The 12,266-nt window shown below is 53.6% G+C and overlaps 1 protein-coding gene across 7 annotated transcripts in view; it reads left to right on the top strand.

The window, feature by feature from the left end:
- MIPEP (mitochondrial intermediate peptidase) overlaps nucleotides 1-12,266 on the top strand; it is a 111,457-nt gene that overhangs the window by 15,777 nt on the left and 83,414 nt on the right. For all 7 annotated transcript variants that reach the window (XR_014818988.1, XR_014818991.1, XR_014818990.1 and 4 more), the window contains exons 8-11: nucleotides 2,047-2,095; nucleotides 3,653-3,713; nucleotides 5,419-5,471; nucleotides 10,726-10,879. Coding sequence is in view for 3 of the 7 variants with exons in the window: in XM_084981273.1 (XP_084837399.1) it covers nucleotides 2,047-2,095; nucleotides 3,653-3,713; nucleotides 5,419-5,471; nucleotides 10,726-10,879 (317 nt within the window). In the remaining 4 variants the exon portion in view is untranslated. The remainder of the gene's footprint in view (nucleotides 1-2,046; nucleotides 2,096-3,652; nucleotides 3,714-5,418; nucleotides 5,472-10,725; nucleotides 10,880-12,266) is intronic.

Raw genomic sequence — 12,266 nt, 5'->3', positions numbered from 1 at the left:
CCCATCCAGCGTCCACACGTCCGCCAGGTTTTGCGGAGCTCAGCGTAGGGCTTTAAGTGGCTCTACAGGAGCGCTCTGTTTTCACCCTGCTCCTAGAGGCCAGTTGCTGAGATCTCCTGCATCTTTTGGGGGTGTTTCTAAAGTAGAGCCAGGAGGAAGTTCCTGTCCTGGCTCCGTGGTTAACCAATCTGACTGGCATCCATGAGGACACAAGGTTCGACCCCTGGCCTGCTCAGTGGGTTAAGGATCCGGCATTGCCGTGAGCTGGGGTATAGGTCACAGACACGGCTTGGATCCTGCGTGGCTATGGCTGCGGCGTAGACCAGCGGCTACAGCTCCGATTCGACCCCTAGCCTAGGAACCTCTATGTGCCGTGGGAGCGGCCCTAAAAGCAAAATAAAATAAAATGAAATAGAGCTGGTAATTTGGAGTATATTCTGTGTGCACGTTCAGAGTATATGTACGTAAGCTTTTATGGATGCTATTTAAATTCTTTTCACTTTAACTCAGCTGGTTTCTGTGCGTAGCCTAACGAAATGGCTTAGAGTTGGAGTGAGAGGATGAGCGGTGAGGGTGTCCCCGGGGGCCGAGGGTGAATGCAGGCCAGGTGTAAACTTGTGCACCTTTCGGGGAGTGGCAAGGCTGCTGCTGGGTGTCGGGGTTCCTGGTAAACTTGCCTTGTGCTCTGCTGCCTTCCTGACGATTTATAACAGAGAGAGAGTTTCACAGTGAAAACGATAGAAGTGTGTAGAGTAAGCTTAGGACGGTCCGGTTTAGACCCCGAGTCAGGAGGGGCCGGCCCTGGCCCTGGAGCCGCGCAGGTGCAGGTGGGCTCCCCAGTAGAGGTGAGTGGGGGCGTCTCCCAGCAGGGTGTGCGGGTGCTCTCAGGCGGATCCCCGACTCATTCTCCGTAATGCAGCAGCGCGCCAGGTAGGTAGAAATGAGTCGATGGTGCGTGTATAAGATAGCTCGAGAAAAAAAAGAGGTGGGAGTTAGTGGAAAATGGTTATTCTGAAGTAAATAGCGTAACAGATATATTTGAAAAAAGTTCTCTGTGCCAGAGAGCTTTTCTTTGACACCCTGAAATAAGATATTCTTTTAAACTAAACCGCAGTTCTTTCTAAAAGCGTGAGCGTGGTCCAGCGTGGTGCGCAGAGCCGAGTTCTCCGAGTTGGGAGATACGGGCTGGTTCCGGGTCAGCAGTGGCCAGCGCTCCGATGTCCCGGGTTGGGGCCACTTCCACTCTTTTCCCAGCCCTTGGTTTTACTCAGGAGGTAAATTGAAGAGGGCAAGAAACTTAAAACCGTGTAAAATGTCATCTGGAAAATATAAAAACTGTGTGTGCGGCTCACTCCAAAATACGTACGAAAACTCTATCCTCAAGAAGTGCTAATTCAGACAAAAGGCGTAAACGGTGTCCTGTCATGCGAAGTAGTGTACTTCCACTGCGTTGCCTTTGGGTTTGTACAGTACAGTGACTTACGGCCTCAGTATTTTAAGTACTAGACAAATTTATAATAGAGCTCACAGTTTCAGGGTTCTGAATTTTTTGTATTTGGATGTTGATCCTGAGTAGATTAGCATGATAATTTCTAGGTCCATCTGTGTTGCTAAAAATGCCGGTATTTCGTAAAACATTGATTTTTTTAAAAATCTGATTTTTCTAAATTGTATGAACAAATCAGAGTCTAGCTGTGTCTTGAAAACTCAGGAAAAGCTAGGCATGGCTGAGAAACTTCTCTTTATTGTTTACCCATATGGATAGATTGAAACAGATTGAAATGTTATGTTATCTTTCTTTTCTTCTCCATTAACTTTTTATTTTGGGCTCTCAGTTACAGCCTTGGGTTGTTACCGTGACAGTTTAATTTGTTTTTCTAGTGAAGACTGTCATCCAGAAGTGCCTCGTAGTTGTTGGTGGCGCTGCTTTCCCTGTGAAAATCGCCCCTGTGTGTGGGTTGTGGTCACCCTGTTACACTTTTCACAGGTGCATGTTCATTTTATTTTATGTGGCTAAATATGCTTTCATTTGGGTTTTCATTTCAGAGACGGTCATGCAGTTCCTTGAGAAACTCTCTGACAAACTTTCTGAAAGGTTAGTTTTTCTATTCTACTCTTTTTTTTTTTTTAGGGCTGCACCTGTGGCATATGGAACGCGACGCCAGATCCTTCACCCACTGAGCAAGGCCAGGGATCGAACCTGCGTCCTCGTGGTTACTAGGGCTTGTAACCAGCTGAGCCACAATGGGAACTCCTCTTGTTCTACCCCTTTACGTGTTATTTAGTTGTTGTTTTTTGAAAGACGATTTATAAAAAAACTTAGCAAGTAACGTGTGAAGAATATAAGGGTTAGAATATTGGACCGTAGACTATTCAGCAGGAGATTAAATGAACCACAAGACATGCTTTGAACACACAGTGTTATGCTGAGGCGACAGTCTCACAACCGCCCCTGCCCCAATAGCCACTGACAGTCCTTGGGAGCTCATCATTGGCATGTCATGTAAACAGTTTCCAAACCTGTCTGCAACATGAAGTTGTAGTTATCGTCTTTCGGCCTAAGCGTGTGTGGCTCATGGGCTCGGTGCACGGCTGTGTTGGCCGGGAGGCGTGTTGTCGGAGCTGCTGCCTCGGCGTCTGTGCCTCAGGCTGGAAGGCTGCGCCGGCTTAGGGGGTCCCTGTGTTAGAGCCGCCAGCCTCCCCCCCTGTCCTGGCTCTGCAGTCCTGGCCCTCGGGCTCACTGTCACTCTCTAGTGCTTCGCTGGGGCCAGGCCCCTGGGAACCTTGGGCACCCCGGGCCCCAGGACGAGGACAGCACCGTTTGTAAAAGCCCCGGTGGTCGGTCTCTCTCTCCCAGCACTGCCCAAAGCCTCGTCTGCCGTTGGACCTTCCTGATTGTAATTTTAGCTTCCATTTCCATTGTCTGTTACAAACCTATATGCCTTCCGACCCCGTCCTCTGTAATTTGGATTTTATTTGTAAATTCTAAAAGTATCTTTTAATGTAGTGAACTGTCGTGGGCTTGATATAAGGACGTAGTGTTATTTATGCAGTTATTTGTGAATTGAGTTTGCTTTCTGTGTAAGCATCATTTTTCCATTTCTCTGTCGCTAGGCTTATATTTTGAGCAGCTGTATCTTCAGATTTTCATAATGGTGTGGAGAAGTTAATTCTCACAGAAACCTCACCTTTGGCAAATATTAAACATGTATTTGATTATTGCCCAGCTAGAGATTTTTATTAGGGAAGATGATGCATCGTAATCTTAAACACAGTCTCTGTTCATGTTCTTCATAGGAAGTGATTTGTTGGGCTTTTAATTTCAAAGGTACAGCGAGAAGTCATGATTTAAAGTTTGCCGATGTACATTGCACATGTTTCTGTGACACTGCTCATTTTCCCAAGCTTTAGTGCTTTCAAGACATGTATCTGCCAAGATGCTTTTTAAGATAGAAGTTGCTGTAATTTACTGATGTGTGTATCCCCCGCTTCTAACACATGTGAAGTTTGGATTAATGCTGGTTTATGTTTGCACTCCAAATTACTTCTAGTTTTATCATGAATATTGGAAAGTAACATAAGCAAACAGATTCTTTTGTAATGTAATTATGAACATTTTGTCCTAGCCATTGATGATACACCTGTTTTACAGAACCATGAAAGATTTTGAGATGATGCGAGGGATGAAAATGAAACTAAATCCTCAAAATTCTGTAAGTAACCACGCTGGGATGTTTTTATTATAACGTAAGCAGTCCGTTGAGGTCTTCATCTTTTCACGCTAGACCTCCTTGGAATTTCGGCCGGTGTTTCCGGCCTTGGTTCTGGCCCTTGGGTTTGGGCGATAGCTATTGCAACATTGGATCTGTGTGACCAAGCCTGACGGTCCAGGAAGTCCCGTGTGTTTGTCCGTTTGCTGGCAGGTGCTCGCTCGTGCACACGCACATGCACACGTGTCTGCTGACAGCAAGTCAGCGTCTGCTCCCGCCGCCTCTGCGCCCCTCCCATGCAGGGGGGGCCTGTGTGACGCACCTGAGGCCTCCATGGAGGATGACCTGCCGGTGGCAGCTTCAGTGTCCCTGCGAGCCTTGCAGGTTACCTGTGTGCTGATCTCGGGAGCTCAGCGAAGTAGATCCCAGCTCCGGGGACAGGGCCTTGTTCCATCAGAGCCTTGCTCGGCCCGTAGCCGTCGCTGGAGCGTGTGCGCCCGCACTGAGCCCCGCGGCCCCCGCCCCTCGGGCGCTCACGGGAGAAAGAGGAGACCTGCGAGGCTCACGTGGGTTACGATCCCGGAGGAGAGAGGGTCCCGGCCCCCGAGAGAGAGCACGCTTGTCATTCGAGCAGATGACGGCCAAGCTGAACCTTCAGAGGGCCTTGGCGCTAAGGGTGGGAGCCTGGTTCCCGGGCCCCCGGTGCCAGGCGTTCTGTGCCTTCATCACGCAGTGCCGTCCGGCAGAGGCCGGGGCTTCCCTGGGCAGATGACTGGAGGGACGGCGGGGGCGGGGGCCGGGCATCGCCCAACAGGCCAAGTGCAGTGCAGAGTCCCTGCGCCCACGAGGCGTGCGTGCCGGGGCAGGGAGACCTGAGCACATGAAAGCAGTCACCACGGGCTGGCCCTGTGGTCACTGGGGCTGTGGGGCCAACACTGCAGAGAACAGAAGGTGGAGGCTGCTGGTGGGCGGGGACCGGCCACCAGGACGCCCCTGGGAAGATGCCCCTGAGCAGCCGGGAGGAAGTGGGGGCGACGGAAGAGCCCTTTGGGCGGAGAGAACGGCGAGCAGCGGGAGGCCGGCCTGGCCAGGGGCACGGTGGGGAGGAGGAGAGGGGACCCTGAGCCTGGACCCGGCTTCCAGCCTGCCCCTCCCCCCATCACCCGCCAGCCTGCAGGAGGGTGACCCCCGCGGACCCAGCTTCCCTTCCTGTCCACCTGCTGAAAACGACGGTCACAGAGCTTCTCCAGGACAGCATTTCTTTGCCAAGATTGGGGTTAATTCTGGCTCAGTTAGGTTTGCAATTGCTGCCTTCATTTCTCAGATCCACCCTGAGCTGCTTGCTTGACTTAGAAAGGACCGTGCCCTGCCCTTGAGCTCCCGAATCGTACCTGCAGTGTGCTGGGTGGGTCACTCCAGGGTCGCCTTGGCGAATGCAATCTACTAAAGTTGACACGTACTAGTTTGCATTTTCGAATGACATTTGTTTACCTTTTCCCCAAATTTTACAATTTATGCATCTCGACTCATTGATTACTGGAAAGTCAAAATAAAGGGGCACGTATTTCCTGCCAAGTCATGAGTTTTTAGGTTTTTATGAAACTTTTCTGATAGAATAATATGTTTACACTTGGTAAGCTGGCTAACTTACTGGTAAAAATCGCAAGATAGCCCGTAGCTGTCTTATCGGTGAATTTTTGGGTTGTAGGAGCTGATGCCTTGGGATCCACCCTACTACAGCAGCCTGATTCGAGCAGAGAGGTACGTTGCTTCGGAAACACTCACGTTCGGGGAGCAGGGAGGAAGCAAGGACGTGCTGAGAGCGTTTTGCGCACTGACTGTGGGCATCTCCTGTGTCCTGTCTGCCTGTCCTGTCCTGGCCTGTCTGCCTGTCCTGTCCTTTCCTGTCCTGTCTGCCTGTCCTGTGTGTCCTGTCCTGGCCTATCTACCTGTCCTGTGCTGTCCTGTCCGTCCTGTCCTGTCTTTCTGTCCTGTCTGTCCTGTCCTGTCTGCCTGTCCTTTCTGTCCTGTCCTGGCCTGTCTGTCCTGTCCTGTCCTGTCTGCCTGTCCTTTCTGTCCTGTCCTGGCCTGTCTGCCTGTCCTGGCCTATCTACCTGTCCTGTGCTGTCCTGTCCGTCCTGTCCTGTCTTTCTGTCCTGTCTGTCCTGTCCTGTCTGCCTGTCCTTTCTGTCCTGTCCTGGCCTGTCTGTCCTGTCCTGTCCTGTCCTGTCTGCCTGTCCTTTCTGTCCTGTCCTGGCCTGTCTGCCTGTCCTGGCCTATCTACCTGTCCTGTGCTGTCCTGTCCTGTCTGTCCTGTCCTGTCTTTCTGTCCTGTCCTGTCCTGTCCTGTCTGTCTGTCCTGTCCTGTCTGCCTGTCCTGTCCGCCTCTCCTGTCTTCCTGTCCTGTCCTGTCTGTCCTTTCCTGTCCTGTCTGTCCTGTCCTGTCTGCCTCTCCTTTCTGTCCTGTCCTGTCCTGGCCTGTCTGCCTGTCCTGGCCTGTCTGTCTTGTCCTGTCTGTCTGTCCTGTCCTGTCTGTCCTGTCCTGTCCTGTCTCGTCTCCATTGCAAACTTGCGTCCCCTCAAATGCAGGCCCTGTGCCGGCGTGGCGAGCCCCTCCGCCCATAGGTCCAGTCCCGGGATTAAGAGCTGGGCCCTCAGGCCCGCGGCCACCCCATTCTCCACGGCTTCTGTCCTTCCAGGCTCTGGGCAGCTGGGCTGGGACTCGGCCGGACCCCTCGTCAGCACAGTAGCCCTGGCGCCCTGTGCCTTCCTTCAGTTTGCTCGTTTTGGTTGGGGCGCGGCCGGGAGGCTGGGGATGAAGGCAGACCTCAGGGGCTCAGGCTGATGGCGGTCCTCCCCCCGCTCCTGTGTGCGCGTGTGCCTGGGTCACGCACGCTGGCAGCTGCCTTTCCTCCCGCACACCCTCTGTTTCTGTCACTTTAAACCCACGGAGTGCGGCGGCCTCTTCACGGTGGACGTAAAGGTGTCTCTGTTCCAGGCACCGTTGTTTGTGCCGTAGGAATGTGTCTTGGAAATCTCGCCTCTTGGCCTTGAACACGTCATGAACGTTCTCCCCTTGCGATGCGTTGTTGGCTTGTGCAGTTTGAGAGAGTTAAGACTGACTTCGGTCGTGGAAGGAAGTAAAAGTTCTGGGCCACATTCTGTCCCGAAGCGTGTGGAGCTGTATCACGATGCTGCATTTGCCGGACTGGGATTTAATTTCCTGTGCTTTATGTTCAAGCATCAGCTCAAGGTAGTGAGTGTCTCGCCAACATCAGACCTCATGTATTTAGGGGCTTCTTTTGGCACATGTCCTAAAAGCAGGACACCGTCGCTTTTCGTGGTCTCTCCGCCCTGGCAGTAGAGGTGCCCTGAGAGCAGTCAGTGTGTCCAGGAGCCACCCGCCCGCCGCCTGGCCCTCAGCCACTTCCCTCCTTGGCTTCTCCTCACCTGGAGAAGGTAAGGAGAAGGGCAGGCTCACCCGCAGGGCAGAACTGTCCCCGAGCCTTCGGGTCAGCGTATTTGCCAACTGCTGTCTTTTATATACGTCTCCAAATTCAGCATCTGTCATCTTCTCTAGGAAAGCACATAAACTGTTGTTCAGAGTCTAATTTTTTTTTTTTTTTTGTCTTTTCAGGACCGCACGGTGGCATATGGAGGTTCCCAGGCTAGGGGTCCAATCGGAGTTACAGCTGCCGGCCTTCACCACAGCCACAGCCACGCGTTATCCGGGCCGCGTCTGCGACCTGCACCACATGGACGTGATGCTGAGTGACACGAGCCAGGCACGGAAAGACAAATACGGCTTGACTCCACTTAAATGAGGCGCCTAGAGGAGCTCAGGGGGCTAAGGATCCGGCGTTGCCGTGGGCTGTGGTGTGGGTCGCAGACGCGGCCCGGATCCCGCGTGGCTGTGGCTGTGGTGCAGGCCGGCGGCTACAGCTCCGATTCGACCCCTGGCCTGGGAACCTCCATGTGCCGCGGGAGCGGCCCTAAAAAGACAAAAAAAACTGAGGGAGCTCAAGGACAGGGCACGGTCCTGTCCCAGACCAGGGATCGAATCCATGCCACAGCAGTGACCTGAGCCGCTGCAGGGACAACGCTGGAGTCTGGATCCGCTGCACCGCCAGGGAACCCGTTTGCTCTTTGTGTGATAGTAGCCGTCGTAGAGCGTGAGGTGCTCTCTCGTTGTGGTTTTGATTTGCATTTCCGTAGGGATGGGTGATGGTGAAAAACTGTCCATCTGCCTTTGGGCCATCTGACCGTCTTCTGTGGAGAAATGGCTGTTTAATTTCTTTGTCCATTTTTTGTTGGGTTGTTTTGTTGTTGAGTTTTCAAAATTTCTGTATATTCTAGATAGTAATCCCTTATCAGGCATATGATTTGCAGGGTTTTTTTTTTTTTGTTTTTACATTCTATGGGTTGCCTTTTTACTCTGTGGATACTCTTTCTCTTTCTCGCTCTTTTTTTTTTTTTTTTTTTTTTGCTTTTTGGGATCGCACCTGTGGTACATGGAGGTTCCCAGTCTAGGGATTGAATCGCAGCTGCAGCTTCTAGCCTACACCATACCACAGCAACACAGGATCCGAGTTGAGTCTGTGACCTATACCAGATCCTTAACCCACTGAGCGAGGTGAGGGATCGAACCTGCGTCCTCGTAGATGCTTGTCGATTCGTTTCCACTGAGCTGCTACGGGAACTCCTGTGGATGCTGTCTCTCGATGTACCAAATATTTTAATTTTTGCCAAGTCCATTTGGTCTTTTTTCTTTTGTTGCCTGTGCTCTGGTGGCAGAGCCCAGAAATCATTGCCAAATGCAGCATATTGTGTTCTTGTTTCATTTGTCTCAAAAGCATTTTCTAAATGTCCCCTGTGATCCTTTGATCTATTGGTTGTTTAAAAGTATATTTTTTTCTCCTCATAAATTTGTGAATTTTCAAGGGTTTTCTTGTGTGAATTTTTGAGTTTTTTTTTTTTTTGTCATCGATTTCTTCTTTTTGGTCTTTTTAGGGCTGCGCCCGTGGCATATGGGAGTTCCCCGGGCCAGGCCGCAGCTCCCTGGATCCGCCCCCAGCAGCCCCCCCTTTCCCGCTTGTCCCCACGTCACGAGCTCTCGGTTTCCTCCTGGTTCCTGGGAACTGGCTCGTGCGCCTGTCCCGCTGCTGCACTGCTGCTTGTCCCTGTGGTCCCTCCCCCAGCCCAGCACCCCCTTTCTGCCTCCACCAGCCGAGCCAGCGCTCTCCCTGCCCCATGTGCTCTGCAGGCTCTCCTGAGCCTACCGGATGCCCCCGCTGCTCTGGGCCCCACGCAATGTGGGTGAAGGAGTCAGTGAACGAGGGCCCTGAACCCCGAGTCTTATACCACCGGGTGGTTTTGCTCTTTTTTAAAGTTAATTAATTTTTTCCCACTGTGCAGCATGGGGACCCAGTTATACATACACGTATACATACTTTTTCCTCCCGTTGTCGTGTTGTGATATAAGGATCTAGGCATAGTTCTCAGTGCTACACAGCAGGATCATTGTACATCCATTCCAAGAGCAGTAGTTTGCATCCTTAACCCCAAGCTCCCAATCCCTCCCCCCCCCGCCCCGAGCAGCCACAAGCCTATTCTCCAAGTCCATGATTTTCTTTTCTGTGGAGATGTTCAGTTGTGCTGTGTGTTGGATTCCAGATGGAAGTGATCTCATACGGTGCTTGTCTTTCTCTTTCTGACTTACTTCACTCCGTGTGAGAGTCTCTCGTTCCATCCATGTTGCTGCAAATGGCAGTATTTTGTTCTTTTTTTATGGCTGAGTCGTATTCCGTTGTGTATATATACCACGTCTTCCTAATCCAGTCGTCTGTCAGTGGGTTGTTTCCATGTCTTGGCTGTTGTGAATAGAGCTGCAGTGAACATGTGGGTGCATGTGTCTTTTTTAAGAAAAGTTTTGTCTGGATAGGTGCCCAGGAGTGGGACTGCTGGGTCATGTGGTAGAATAGAGAACCCAGAAATAAACCCTGACGCCTATGGTCAATTAATCTTTGACAAAGGAGGCAAGAGCATAAAATGGGAAAAAGAAAGTCTATTTAGCAAGAATTGATGGGAAAACTGGACAGCTGCATGCAAATCAATGAAACCGAACACACCCTCACATCATGCACAAAAATAAACTCACCATGGCTGAAAGGCTTCAATATAAGACCACCGGGTGTTTTTATGGAAAAGTTTATGAAAACGTGGTCAGAGATTAACTTGCAGATCTGTGGATCCTGTTCCGAAGTTTGTACTCATTCACGAAATCCAGTGGCCGGTAACTTTGTAGCATTTTGTTAATCTCCAAAGCAGAAACGGAGCAAGTACCTGCCATCATTCTAGAGCCGTCTTTCTGGCTGTGGTCGTCAGGTTGGCCTGCCTGACTGACTCCAAGACGGACATTCACGTCCCGTGTTGTGGATGCAGTTGGGTTTAGGGCAGAATCAAAGGCAGAGCGAGCTGCTTGGGCTGAGGAATAATCGCCCTTACAGAATAGCGTCCTCTTCTGCACACCTGACTGCAGAGCAGAGAAGGTGAACGTGTGTTTGCATTAGAGGTTTTTCCACCAACACGTGTGTGACCCGCGTGAACTTGCCAACCTGGCGTGTGCCCGGATTGGTATTTGTTGAGGGTTTATGGGATTCGTCCCCGTTTTTAGAGGGCGATGCACCCCGCAGCGTTTCCCCTGTCGCTGCGCCCGGCCAGGCCCTGGGCGAAGCCCGTGGGAGGGGCCGCGGCCGAGGCGGTGGAAGGCCGGTCGGGGTCACGGCGCAGGGCGCTCCAGGCGGGGATGCGGCGGCAGGGTGGCGGGCGGAGGTGGCGCTGTCATTCGACGCCGTTCTCCTGAAGGCACCAAGCCCCCTCTGAAAACCCCTGGAAAGGTAGAGACGTCCCTCCTGTGTGCAGCCTTTTCGGCGCCTGGACTGTCCTTGGGCGGTGGCTGAAGCAGCCTTGGGCGGCGGGACACATGCACGGCGTGGTGACAGTGCGCTCTCCCCAGGTCCAGCGTGGAGCCCGGCGCCTACGGCCCCTTCTTCTCGCTGGGCGCCTGCATGGACGGCCTGGACGTGCTGCTCGGCCGGCTGCTGGGGGTCTCGCTCCGTGTGCAGCAGCCTGCGCCCGGCGAGGTGTGGGCCCAGGACGTGCGCAAACTGGTGAGCAGCCCCCGCTCTGCCCTGAGGCGGCCGTGGCGGGGCCCCTCCAGGCGGATTAGCCCCCGCGGAGCGTGGGTCCCGCTTCGGTTCTCCCGCGGGCCCATTTCTCCGAATCAGCTGTTGCCAGAACGTGGCGGACACGGCCAGCAGCGCAGTTCTGCTCTGCAAACTACCTTCAGGAACTCGCTAGAAAGTTGAGTCTTTGTAGGTTGACAGGTTCTGGTCTTGCCCCTCGTGTTCCTGCTGTGCCAAGCGTCCCCTCTGGCCGATTGCAGAACCCAAGGCACTTCCGTCCCCCAGCCCCTTCCCCTGTGACGCCCAGGAGCAGTTTGCCGGGGCTGGTGTCGTCTGTGCTGGGCACGTGTGTTCAGGGCCACCGATCCCCCAGCCCACCCTTCTCCCAGGACGCCCGCCTCACGAGGAGCAGCTCGTGTGGTCTCTTCCTCAGCAGATCTGGACGCCCCGGGGACCTGAGGCTTCTGTTGTCCTGCTGTCTTACTCTGCCCACGGCTGGCACGCCGTACCCTTGTCACTTGCTCAAGAGCCGTGAGCTCTCTCGCTGTCCCTTGGCTGCGTTTTGCGATCGCAGGACAGGCGTGAGGGAGCCGGAGGGACAGTGGGAGTGCTTTCACGCCGCGGGGTGTCGGCCGCGGTCACAGCGACTGAGATGATGTGGAGGCCCTGGGGAAGGGATGCTGGTCGCAGGAGGCTGAGGGACAAGACGCAGGTGACAGGGACGGAGGGCTCGAAGGCCAGCGCCCCGCAGCCGTTCCTGACTCCGAGTAGATGCCTAGTAGATGTCTGAGGAGCTAGTGAAGGACCATGCGTTTGCAGGAAGTTCTAGAGCGTGACCTTGGGTTCTCGGTGACAGAAGCCCCAAGCTGTGCGCAGATGGGGCCCAGCCTTGCTGCGTGTGGTGCCCCCGGGCCGGATGGGGGAGGAGGGCGTGGATAGGGCACTGCTGACGGGCTGAGCTGGATGCTGAGCCGGGTCCTGTCCCCGGGCTGCCGCCTGTGTGGCTGGATGTCCTATGGTTAAAGGAGGACGCTGTGCTGCTCGGGCCGTGCAGCCAGCACCCGCCTGCCCCTCGGGGGGTGCCCGGTCCCAGAGCCATGTTGTTGACGGTGGGTGTCCGCACGGAGGGCTTGGTGGGGAGGGACTCCTCTCCCGACGGGACCCCCGGTCACACGCAGGCAGCAGGTGCAGCAGGCGCAGCAGGCGAGGGTGAGGGCCACGTGGAACCCACCTCGGGGTGACATGGGCGTAGAAAGGAACCAAGTGTGTTTGTGGCTGTGGGCGCTGTGCATACAAGTTCTTGTGTTAGGAGTGTGTTTCTGCTTCCAGAGTTTCTGGTGGCCTCATTCACCACTAAATTAATTTTTTTTCC

The sequence above is a fragment of the Sus scrofa genome, chromosome 11 (assembly GCF_054392235.1).
Source record: "Sus scrofa isolate SSC_HxYL_T2T_F1_AM1 chromosome 11, Sscrofa_HxYL_maternal_Yorkshire_Landrace_v2.0, whole genome shotgun sequence".
Taxonomy (NCBI): domain Eukaryota; kingdom Metazoa; phylum Chordata; class Mammalia; order Artiodactyla; family Suidae; genus Sus; species Sus scrofa.
Note: the sequence above shows the minus strand (reverse complement) of the source record. Positions and strands in the feature narration are given on the sequence as shown.